This window comes from Neophocaena asiaeorientalis, unplaced genomic scaffold (assembly GCF_003031525.2).
Source record: "Neophocaena asiaeorientalis asiaeorientalis breed wild unplaced genomic scaffold, Neophocaena_asiaeorientalis_V1.1 scaffold275, whole genome shotgun sequence".
Classification (NCBI taxonomy): Eukaryota; Metazoa; Chordata; class Mammalia; order Artiodactyla; family Phocoenidae; genus Neophocaena; species Neophocaena asiaeorientalis.
The window spans coordinates 809159-821646 of NW_020173679.1; the positions used below are offsets into that span (position 1 = coordinate 809159).

A 12488-nucleotide genomic window follows, 5' to 3' on the forward strand; every position below is an offset into this window, starting at 1 on the left:
CAGCCAAGACATATAGCTCCTCGGTGGGACCAAGCACGGCGATTTGGGGAAAGGAGGAGGGGAGGGGAAGGGCGGAGAGAAGAAAGCCCACAGATCGACCCCACCTTCCCCAAACTGCCTGGAAGCAGAGCCCACAGGCCCCAGGCTGGCCCCTCCCCTGGAGACTTGGCCAAAGTGTCAGACCAGGAAGTATCATTACATCACTGGGCATTCAGGAGTTAATGAGGGGGAGTGGACAGGACCCTGGTATTTAACTAATGCGGAGAGGCCTTGAGATCAGAGGCACCCCTGCTGACTTCCTTCTCCTGCAGCCCAGCTTCTCTACTCCCTGCACCCCTCCCCTCCCAGCAGAATGAAGCTTCCCCTTCTTCTGACCTTACTTTGCCTCATGGGTAAGTAACCTTCCTGCCTTTACCCCTCCCCTGCCCCAGCTAGGAATCCCCAACTCCCTGGAGGCCCCTGAGCTGGGCCCTGAGGAGGGTGTGATTGGACATCCTGAGGAGGCCAGTTCTTCCGGGGCCATCACTAGCCAGTGGAGAGGGGGAAGAGGGGAAGACAGCAGCCCGGATGGCCCGGTGGGGCGGGGGAGAGGGGCTGGCAGGGATCCCAGACAGCACACGAGCTCCTGCCACCCCCGCTCCATCCCTCACTTAAGTTTCCATTTTTGGCTCTAACCTGCCTGGGTCAGCAGCCCCCCATTGCTGCATCATCAGGACCTAGAGAAATTTGGGGAAGTCCAGGTGGTTTGGAAGCTTATCCAGTGACATCTGATGGGACTTGACAGGGACAGAGTTCCTGCGGGGATGGGGCTGACACCTGGGGAGGTGATCAGGAAGGGTTGGGACCCGGGAGGATGAGTGGGCGGTATTCTGGGAGATGGTGGAAGGAGAGCAGGGTGGGGGGTGGGGGGTCACGTGTGCTGACACGACGCGGGTGAGAACCAGGGGATCAAGGTGCGATGATGTCATGGGGATATTATTACTGCTTAGCATTGCTATTATTGGGAATGAGGTGCTTAGGGAGCTGAGGTTACCTAGACAATCAGAGAGATGTCTGGACTCAGATTTGGGGGCACATCAGGGGCAGCTGGCTGCAGAGGGTGGGGCCCTGAGGGATCTGACCTCCTCCACCCTCCCTCCCAGCAGTGGCCCTGGCTGTCGGGAACCTGGTCCAGTTCGGGGTGATGACTGAGAGAATGAAGGGGCAGCCTGCACTGCAGTACATTGACTACGGCTGCTACTGTGGTTTCGGCGGCTCCCACGGGCCAGTGGACCAGACAGACTGGTGAGCAGGTGACCCAGCAGGTAGAGCACCTCGCTGGAGGATGGAGAGGCAGGGGGAGCATCCTGGGAGGAGGGAGGGGCTGGGGGCACCTAGAAAGTTGGGGCCGACCTCCACTTTGAGCCCCTTTGGGCACTGAGCCCCCCAGGAAGCCCCTGGTTCTGCCCAGCCTGGCTCACAGGCCCCTCCAAGCCAACCATGACCCTTACAGGTGCTGCCACGCCCATGACTGCTGCTATGGGAGTCTGGAGAAGCTGGGCTGTGAACCCATATTGGAAATGTATCTTTTCTCTGCCAGCAGGCACAGCATCTTCTGTGGTAAGTGAACAGCCTGAGACTCCCCCAGACACCAGGTTGGGGGAGAGCTTCAGCTAGGAACCCTCTCATGATGGAGACCCTTGAGCCTGGTCACCTGGGCTGGGGCGGGCGTGGGATCTTCCATCATCACGGAAGTGGGGAGAGACCTGTCCATCTACCCAGATGCTCCTGTGGCACCCAGCCTAGAGAGCACGTGACCCATCAGCTCCTGCCCTGACCCCAGGCACTTTCCCCAGCCAGAGCCCTCCCAGCTCCAGCCTCTGGGGAGAGGAGCCAAAGGCGGTAGAGCTGAGCCCCAGAGCAGCTGTACCCACACAGCCCTCCCCAGGGCCTGGGTGGCAGCTAGAGGCAAGGTTCCCAGGACAGAGCCTTGAGGGCAGAGCCCCAGACAGAGAGAGCTGGAGCTTGGATTTGGGACAGCAGACCCTGCTGCCAAAGGCTGAGTGCACCGGTGCTCATCTTTGCCAGGCCCAGTGCCCACTTGGACCAAGTAGCTTTCCTCTGGTCCCCAGCCTGGGGAAGCAGCCTGCCCCGAGTCAGAGTGCGGAGGGCTCCACGCAGCCCAGCCCCGTGGAGGGAGCTCAGATCAGAGAACCAAACCTTCTTCCTGCCGCAAAGCCACGAGCAGCCTGGAAGGAGGGCAGGCCCAGCGTGGGGCACAGCAGGAGGGTCTAGGAGGGTCAAAGAAGACTCAGCTCAGATCTCTAAGGTCTGTCCTGGGGGAGGGGCAGAACAAGGACCAGAACCACTGGAGGCAGATTTGGCTCAGAGATGCCTGTTCCCAGCAAGGCAGCTTTGACAGGTAGTAAGCTCCCCATCCCTGGGGGTTCATGCAAGGCTAGGAAGCCACCTGTCAGGGACGGCACTGAGAGGATGAGTGAGGGGAGGTGTTAGGTGAAGAGGGACACCGGGTCAGGGAGTCACCTACCCATTGTATGTCTTTGGGCAAGTGACATAACCCCTCAAAAGCCTCTACTTCCTCATCTACAAAAGGGAGACAATCACTCACTTCCCTGGCTTGGTCCAGCTTCTGGTAAGAATCCCCCAAAGAAGCTGACGTGGCTGTTAAGCCCCTTCCAACTCTGACTACTGCTGAAAGAGCAGGTGAGAGCAGAACCCGGATGGGGAATGAGGCTGACCTTTGCGAAGCACAGTGAGGAACCTGGATATTTCTGAGCCGGGGGATGTCTTCGTGGGGACAAAAAGGAGCCAGAGCCACTCAGGGCAGACAGAGGCAGTGGAGGGAAGAGGAGGCTTTGGGGCCCCTGGTGCCTGCAGAGCTGACGTCAGCTCTGCTCCCCAGGCAGGGTGTGGCCACGTGTGGAGGGGGAGCCCTAAAGTTAATGCTAGGAAGATGGGCTTCGTCCACTCTGAGGGAGATAGGCACGGCCGAGCAGGCCCCAGTTTCAGTCCCTGTGGGGCACGCCGAGGCCATCTGGGGTTGAGCTGCTGTAAGCGTCCCAGCTTTCCTCTCTGGCTGATGGCTGCCTCACTGTCAGTAATGCATTACATGGGAGAAGGAGTTGCCTGGAAATGCACCCTCCCTGGGCTGAGGCGGAGGACAGTTAGCGAACCAGATGGTCTCCCCATGGGGGAAAGGGCTAAGGGCAGTGGAGTGGGCTTGGGAAAGGACAGGAGAACAAACTTCCAGGCTTCCCAGCATCCTGGGCCCCAGCAGGCCCTCCGGGACTCTGCCCTTTCTCTCACCCATCCCTGGAACATCCCCCATGAGAATGGGCTTCCAGCAGAATGGGGCTGAGAACAGGGACCCCAGAGCAGTCCCCTGCATGTCTGAGAGTGGCAGGACCCAGGCGCCCAGGCCCTGACTCACCTCGTCCCATCCAGGCGGCAGAACCACCTGCCAAAAACAGACCTGCGAGTGTGACAAGAGGGCTGCTCTCTGCTTTCGCGACAACCTGGGCACCTACGACCGCAAATATGCCCGTTACCCCAACAAGCTGTGCACCGGACCTACCCCACCCTGCTAAGGCTGTGCTCCGCTTCTTCCCTGCGGTCCCCTGCCCTCCAGCTGCTGGAGCCCCAGACCTCCGGAACGTTGGCACCAAAGCCCCTCCCTCTGGAAAATTCCTTTCCTGCAAACCCATCCCTCCCTGAGAGCTCCCAGATGAGGAAGAGCCATGCCCGGGGGCCCTTTAGCTCCCAGAAGATTCTATAACCCACCCCCTGGGATCTCAGTTCCCTCTTCCGAATACGCGAATGATATTTTCCCATAATTCTAATACTGATCCTCAGATTCTATCATTGTAGGGCTTAATTAGTCTACAGTTTCATTCATTCATTCGTTTTTTGAGCACCCACCATGTGCCAACAATGTGCTAAGTACTGGGACACAGCGTGGGTCTGACACGGGTGGCCCCGGTGCACAGTTCTGACATTCTGTCCTTTTAATTTCCCATTACAGTGAGTTTTTGTGACTCTCTTTTTCTAACATTCCACCATCTTATCCAAGATAATAATGGCAATCTCTAGAAGGAATGTTTCTGGCCATATGGCATAATGTGAGAAGCACGCAAAATACCAACCTAAAAATATTGTCCCCACCATGTCATCAGGCTTCAAATCCCTCCCATTAGAAGACTGGCTCAAAGGGAAAAGAAGCTCTCAAATCACCTTTTTCGAAGCCCTCCCTTGACAGATGGGCATCCGGGGCTCAGAGAGGGAAAGTTCTACCTGAAGGGGTGTCCTCACTCCCATGCCAGTGTGCCTTCATCTCTTCATGAGTGGGTATCAGTCACTGACACTCTACCCCTCTGGTTGTCATCTTGGACAGCCTAGGGTGCCCAGGGAAGGTCAGCTGTGAGGATGCCCAGGCCAGGTCAGGCTCCTGATACAGGGAGGGGAAGAGGAAAGGTTTCAACATCCAACACCCTAGGGCCAACTCTGGAGCCAATTTAAAGCACCAAAGGATTCCCATCAAATGGAATGCAACCTATCTGGGAAGCAATGAACTTCAGCAGATTCTACTCCTAAATATAGATATATCTCCTCTATCTATAATATGCTGATAAAATCTTCCAGGATTGGGATGAGCCTATTCAATGAGATAAAGCATGTAAAAAAGCATCGCACAGGCAACGCTCTCAGCGGCCAGGTAATAAACATCCACTCCCTTTGTCCATTTCATGGCACATGTGCAACTTTCAGGACTTTGAGGGCAGGAAGGAGCCTGAAGCCATCAAATCGATGATCATCATACATTTTAAAAGGTGAAGAAGTTCTGTGCTAGCAAAACAAACACAAACAAAACACAAGAGGGGCAGATGTGCGTGCTTTGTTGCTGTGACTTGACTCAAATCCTTGTCGAATAATCACCAGGAGACCAGGTCGTAAAGCACAGTGTGTGTGGGTGGGGAAGAGAGCACAGTGTTTGTTGGGAAGAGTGGTCCTGAGGCGCCCTCTGTTGTCCATTTTGTTCAGACTAATAGGTGGAAACAAATTTGGCTTAAGCCCGAATTTCCCTTCATCATGGGGGCAAAGTATGTTTCTGGTCAAGTGAAACCGGTCGCTTCGCACTTTCAGTAATCATATGCTGAGAAATAATCAAAGTCCTTACAGACATCTTAGAATGATGGTACGACTGACTGCATACACGAGAAACACAGGAAGAAGGAACTGACCTGGGGGAGATGGAGAGAGGTGGTGCCCTGGGCGTTATGGATTCAAGGCAGCGATGGAAGGAGTGCCTTGTGATGTTACAGTTGCTTAACCATCTGACAGGGTGAAAATTGGAACTTAAGAACAAGCCTCGGTGCAGTCTGTTTTTCGAAGAATCAATAAATATTTGGTGAATGCAAGAATGATTCCGTCTAAATCCTGTTTGTGTGTGTCTACAGTACATACGCTTGATTTCCAGTGCAGACTTGGTGGAAAAGGCTGAAAAAAGGAAAGGAGAACCCTGAACTTGATGTCGGAGCTTCCAGGTAGAGCCCTCTGCTCTGCCAGTTAGCAGTGGTGCATCTGTTCTAGACCTCGCTGCTCAGGGAGCTTATTAGAAATGCAGAATCTTGAACCTGACCCCAGACCGCCGAGTTAACAAGACCCCCAGGTGACTCGTGTGTACACTGAAATCCAAAAAGCACTGATATATGGCCACAGACAGCCTCAGTGTCTGCACCTGTAAAATAGAACAATGACATTTCCCTGGTAGGTTGATTGTAGCAAGGTTTTAATAAATTAGCATGTGTGAATGTACACAAAGTAATGCCTAGCACATTATAAGCATCCCATAAATGAATGAATGATGGTCATAATAACAAAAAATACCTAACATTTATTAAGCATTTGGCATTCACCAGGCACTGTTCTAAATGCTTTATGCTTATTAATTTATCAAATGAATGAATGAGTGAATGAATGAATGGCTGAATGAGGCATGGGGACTAAATCAAGGCTGGGGAGGGGACTTTGTTACCTGAATGTTTCACAGCTTGCGTCTCCAATTTTGATGATAGGATTTGGATGGTTTTTGCTTTTGTTCCCACTTGGCCCCCTAACAAAAGCTATGAACCAAGTGTTCAATTAAATAACTTGCTGAGTAAGCGATTAGAAATCAAATCACATTGGAATTCCAGAGTTAAGTCCAATTATTATTTCATGGACATTCGTCCACTCCTTTAGGGTTCTTCGCAGTTCACTGCTGGAGAACTGAATACTGTATTAAATTCCATTCTTTCCCTCAGTACGCTTTCATACAAACCATGCTCCTGGCCCCTTGCTGAAACCTGGAGACAGAGCTAAATCTGATGTGGCCAACCTATAGACAGACAACACCAATTACTCTACACTGGTAAGTGTCATAATAGAGCTAAGATCAGGCTCTCAGGACCTAAGGTTCTTCAGCCCTCCGTTCTCCACCCAGCCTCCATCCTGTCCACAATGCCAGCTTCATTTTCCCAGAGATTGGTTTCCATCGTATCACTCTTCTGCCCCTGAACCATCAGTGGCTCCCCATTGTCCACCAAGCCCTGGCATTCAAGCTTGGTATCATCTGCTTTTCCCGCCATATATATTTCTCTATGCTCCTCGCCACTGCCAGAACATGCCCACCTGTCTTCACACCTCTGTGCAACAGCTTCCTTCGACCCGGAAGCCTCCCTCTCAACAGGCTCCTTATCACCACATTCCCATGCATGTGCTTTGAGGCACATCTCAAATGCCACCTTTCCCATGTGCTTTTCCACCTGGAGAAGATTTCACCCTCCTCTGAACAGCCAAGCAATGTGTTTATCCTTTTCTTAGGGATACTTACCCCAGCTATTTGGGCTCTTGTTTTGGGTTCCTATATGGGGAAGGCAGACTGCCCTGGGTTCAATTCTGTGATCTTGGACTCATTATTTATTTCCTCATGTGTAAAATTGGGATGGGACCATCAGCCTCACTGGGTGGTTTTAAGGTTTAAATGAGATAACTTATTCAAAGTGCCTGGAGCATCGTAGATGCTCCATCCGTGCTAGGTCACTTTGCATTTTCGTCTCCCCTGTGGAATCCATCACATGGTGGATGCTAAATAAATATCTGCTTAAATGAATCCACAGATACATGATAATTGCGATTATTTTACAGAAGCGGCATCATACACTTGGTAAGTAGTATACTAATTTATTTGAATAGCCCCTTGGCCCACTACTCTGAGTGCCATTTATCTTAAAACATGTATCTTAAACGGACAAGTGTTTGGAAATCATTAACCTTCAGTGCCCTGATCTGTTGTCCCACAGAGGCAATGAGGTAAAATTGGCTGGAGAGACGGTACACAGCACTCTTCCTGGAGGGCTGTTACCTGTGATGTGTTCCAAGGTCAAAATGCACATACAGGCTGACTCGTGACACTGTAAGAAGAGGTCAGGAGGAACCAGGTATTTCTGATCTTTGGAATTCATTCAGTATGCACAGCATTAGTCTTCCAGTAGCAAAAGGCATGCGACAAGTGTTTGAAGAAAGGAGTTCCCAGTCCTTCTCCAAACGAATTGTATACCCTTAATAAACTGTCCCAAACACGTGGGACATCCTACTCTCCCACTGGAGGGGTTTGCTTATGCTGGTCCTTCAGGCCCAAATATCTTAGCTTCCTATTTCCACCTCCTATCTTCCCTTTCATGCCTCGTCTAAATGTCACTTCCTCCACGGAGCCTTCCTTGATTTCCCGTCTGAACTCACAGCCCTCCTATCAGTACCTCCTTTTATGGCCTGTGTTCTCTTGGGTCATAGTTAACATATCCGCTTTCACTGCTGGGCTGAAAGGTTTTCGAGGACAAGGTCCATGTCTGATTCAATGCCCAGAAATAAAGACTCCAACACAGCACAGGTTCAGTAAATGATGGATGGATTCTTGGATGTCTGGATTGGTGAATAAATTGAACAAAAACTGAGCATCTTGAGATATCTAAATCCCTCTATCATAGGGAAATTCAGACAAGCTTCTCCAAGGTGGAGAATTTTTCCTTCTGCCAAGCCAGAATCCATGAATCAGCAAGATTGTTCTTGACCCTATTCAACCCAGAAAGTTCTAAATCGCTGCATCACTATGGTCTGAGGGCCCACCCTGTCCAGCAGTCCAGTCAAAATCATATTGGAGCAGAGCATTTCATGACAAATTTCGGTTGTATCTCAAGGCCAACATGCACTTTCTGTGCATCTGGCAAACAGGTAACTTTAAACCTGGGGGTTTCAACTCTGTTTTCTCCTAGACAACCAAAAGCAGTTAACAAGAGGGGACACGGGAGCTGCCACTTTCCCTCTTATGGTATCTCAATCTTTGGCACCATAACTTGTCACTCACCCAGAATAAGCAAGGCTATAGCCTGGAGGAAAGTGTAAATAATAAACTGTGTTCTCTAATTATCACCTATGTGGCCTGAGGACACTTCCGCCCTTACAGACTCATCCAATCTCACGGGTCACCGAGACCCAGCCAGGAAGCCCCACGGCCCCCGGCCCCAGCTGAACCACTGCGGAATGGAATTAAGGAGGCCACGGAAGTCTTCCAACTGGGGGAGGGGACACTTACATCGGGACAGCACTCTGGTCCTAGCAGATCTTTCAGAAAGATTCTCAGTTGGGTTAACAGAGTCCAGAGTCTGGGCCTCGTGGGCTCAGGAACTGGATAGCATTTGTGCACCCAGAAGTCTCTTGGTCACGGAATGAGGCAAAAATCACACAGGGAGGACACTGCCCAAGGGGGGTCGGCCCTGCCAGTAGCTGGAGAATTCTTCCACCCAGGGTGGTACCGGACACTGTTCAGTGCCAAGATCCTGCAGAAACAATTCAAAGGCTGCTTGATGAGCACAAACATAGACCAAGAGCGAGCAGGAGCCTCGAGGCCAAAATCATGAGGCCGCGGCGAGGCTGGTGAGATGGCAGCAATCTTGACCTGTGACTGGCCCTGGAGCCCGGTGCGAGCAGCGCCCTGCTGCACGGGCCAAAGGGTCCCCTCCCTCTGGTTTTCTGTGGCCGCCCTTCCCCCTCCCGAGGACCTCTTCCAGGTGAGTCCGTGCAGTCACCGCTGCCCACGTGCGCCTGGGGGAAGATGCTCCCTCCTGGAATGGGATCAAACCAAGCCCCCGAGTTCTAGAGAAACCCCAAGGTGGAAGCCAAAAGACAGCTGCTCTGTATTTAGACAACTACGAACTATCAGAGACGTTCTTAGATACCAGGCAGAAATCTGAGGGATGGCCCTGCCGGTGTGTGCGGCGGCCATACTCCCCTGGACGGAAGCTACAATCAGCTGCTTAAGCTCAGTGAACCCCAGACGAGCATACACTGGAAGAACGTGCACATCTTCCGTGCCAAGGTCTCTAAGGAGGACATTTCCCAGCATGCTCTCTGTCTCATGCAAACGGCGGCCAGACAGTGACAAAAACAACTTGAAACTTTCTCTTTAAACTAGAATTTACTGGTGTACAAAACTCCATTTCATAGATAAAGTGGCACATCTTTGCAGCTTCTATTGCACCAAGTATTGAAGATTAAAAACACAAAACAAGAAACATTTGGTTTTGAAAACACTGCAAGTAGCCAAGTACAGTACTTTGGTAAATAAAAAATAAAATGGTTCAGAGTAACACAATCTGAGGAAAGAAACATCCTGGAGGAAATGAACTATGGACATCAGACAATGGTCACATTCCCCCCATCCAGCTCCACAGATAAGGCAAGACTTGCTAAGTCTATGGATCATGACCCCACAGAGGTCTTAAGTATCTTCGGACTGCAGTGAGGACAAGTATAGTGCAATTAGAAAAAAAGAGAAGGTGGCTGAGCCTGTGAAGGCCCCTGTGTTCTCCACAGACCCACCTGCTCTCCTTCATAAAGGGGATTAACACCCACCAGCGCTTCTACATCAGCAAGAGGAACACGGAGGTCTGATGTCCGACCCCTGGCTCTTTTCTTCTTCTCACGGAGCTCGGTGCTGGTGGCGGACGCTGGAAGGGTAGCCAGGGAGGCCGAGGGCCCTTCTCCCCAAGGAAAATGAACCACGAGAGGAGCCCACACCCGCATTCCTCAAGTTCTGGTTGAGGGACCTGCCAGGGGATCAAACCACAGGCGAGGTCTGTGACTGTGCTCAAACAACTACCACAGATGGCTGGCAACAGCGAGGGGCTGGATGTCGAGATGCAGAGGATGAGGGGCAGACCACCGAGGTTTCGCCCAGCGGTCATTACCTTCCAGGGCTACAGCACAGCGAGCAGGGCTAGTTCCGGGACCAGGGGCATGCCCTGCTTAAACCACAGTCACCACGCAGAAGTCCGCGCTCTTACAGAAATTGTTCTCTACCGGTACCAGCCCCTTCTCAAGTAACTTTGCGAGAATGCTAAACGTTTTAATCAAGCTACCGAGTAGTCTGAACTAGGAGAGCGAGGCTCTAGAAGGTAATTCCTCAGAGGGAATGGCTAAGAGCCTGAGGTTTTTACAGGGAATGTTACCTTGGACAGACGCAGCCAAGCAGTCAACGAGGCCCAGCTCCTCCCCGGAGCCGGGCCCTGTGCGCACCTTCTGAGCTCCGTACTTCGTGCCGGGTGCTCAATGTCTCCACTTCAATCCAATTATCCATTCCCCCTCTCGCATGTGACAGCAGAAGATCTGCTATCATTTACATATGCCATCGAGATCTTCAACTTAACAACATCAATGGAAAAATACAATTTGCTTTAGAGTCAGAAAAACACACCTTGTAGAAAGTGCCATTATTAAATCACCTCAGAACAACCGTCGGAAGGCCCCAGAGTTCGAGCAACGCCTGTTCTGAAGGCTGAGATGAACAAAACAGTGAATAATGAAAATGTCAAAACACAAAAACTGCATCAGACTCTGAGTCTAAAGGTTTGCTATAGATAGAGCCTTGAGGTAAAAAAAGGTGAAGAGCTACGCATCTACCCAAAATGGGAGTCAGAGAGGGCCACAGATGTGACATTGAAACTACAAAGCTCCACTGTCACGCCATCCACACAGACCCTTCTGGTCAGGGTGAGAGTTAGTCAGCTCTGACTAGGAGCCCAAGTTTCCTTCAACTGACTGCACATTCGAGTGGAACATCTCACAGAGGTAAAACTGACAGCATTCCATGTGGACACAATAAAACCCAGGCAGTCCAGTTTCTCAGAATGAGAGAAACTGCACACTGATGACAGGGACTCACTACGAGCACAGTTCAATGCCAAGTCCATCTGATATCTACCTATTTAACATGGGAGCAGCTCCCCGCCTCAGCGTGGCCCTCCCCCCACCCCAGGACAGTATCATTTCCAACCGTCAAAGCTCCCCAGGGAAGCAGGCAGCACCATGAGAAATGACCTACACAAAGGCCCGCTCTAGCTGCCCCACAATGGAGCTCCCACTTCACAAGCCCTCAGAATCACAATAGGTAGGGAAGTGTTTTCAGAGCTTATAAAAGAAACTATAGACAAGCTCAACTAACACTTAAGATTCTTCTTTCTGCCACAATTCTTCAACCAGACTTCACTCCTGAAAGCATATTTCCTATTATTGAAAAATTAAATATACATATACATTCTTTCTCTAATATCTCCTGGTGGCAACTATATTAATTCAGAAGTTGTGATTCTATGTTGTTTCAATACATCTACCTCTCTAGTACAAAGCTGATGCTACTAAAATTTTATTTTGTATTTTGACCTTTAAAAAAATCTTTTTTTAAAATCCATAAAACCTTTATATACAGTTTATAAGACTAGTAAGCAGCTATGGACCACAGCCTCATCCCCCTTCTCCTGACCAAAGCTACCGAGACGATCGCACATACCAAACCTCTAACAGCCACAGAGGTTAAGAAAGAGTCGCCTCCTCCTATGCAGTTCACCTGAGTAACGATACCCGGTAACCGTCACTGACCACAGTCGTCCCAGGACTAAACATGCCGGGCCTGCATTCTGGCTGCCAATAAAGTAGTTCTCAAGGCAACCAAGGCAACCAAGTACTACGTGGATTCCATCTACCTCATACTTTGGTGGGACTGAGGCAGCGAAGGCTAAATTTAAACCCTTAGCTAGAAGTTATCACTAAAGCTGGATACATGTTCCCCATTCCTAATAATTAACATACTAAACACAGACCAATTATAACTGGAAAACTATGAGATGGTAATAAAAGAAAACTACTGAAGCCATTTGATTAGTTTTTAAAACCACTGTTATTTTACCCAAGAAATGCCGAAGCCTATGATCAGAATTAGGTAATTTATAAATAAATGTGCCCAGTATTCTTTAGCAACTTTTTAGCAACTTCTAAAACCCAACAGGAAAAAACAATAGGGCCCAAGGCCACCTTCATTAACCAAGTAAATAAAGCGATCCTACTACTTCTGACAATGGGTCTCCCTCAAGCTATTTCTGACTCCTAATTCTGCTGAATTT

General features: G+C 50.4%; 1 protein-coding gene across 1 annotated transcript; it reads left to right on the forward strand.

Annotated features, from left to right (window-relative positions):
* Positions 1 to 352: 352 nt before the first annotated feature.
* Positions 353 to 3587, forward strand: LOC112402737 (group IIE secretory phospholipase A2). Its single transcript, XM_024749850.1, has 4 exons — positions 353 to 392; positions 1146 to 1284; positions 1493 to 1599; positions 3445 to 3587. Exons 1-4 carry the CDS (start codon positions 353 to 355, stop codon positions 3585 to 3587), a joined length of 429 nt encoding a protein of 142 aa, XP_024605618.1.
* The last annotated feature ends 8901 nt before the right edge of the window (positions 3588 to 12488 follow it).

Bases quoted from the DNA above. Each gene is read 5' to 3' on its own strand.
- LOC112402737 (XM_024749850.1), top strand. From the start codon at position 353: ATGAAGCTTCCCCTTCTTCTGACCTTACTTTGCCTCATGG. The intron at 1,285-1,492 runs GTGAGCAGGTGA...TGACCCTTACAG, and splicing joins CCAGTGGACCAGACAGACTG to GTGCTGCCACGCCCATGACT. The intron at 1,600-3,444 runs GTAAGTGAACAG...CGTCCCATCCAG, and splicing joins CAGGCACAGCATCTTCTGTG to GCGGCAGAACCACCTGCCAA.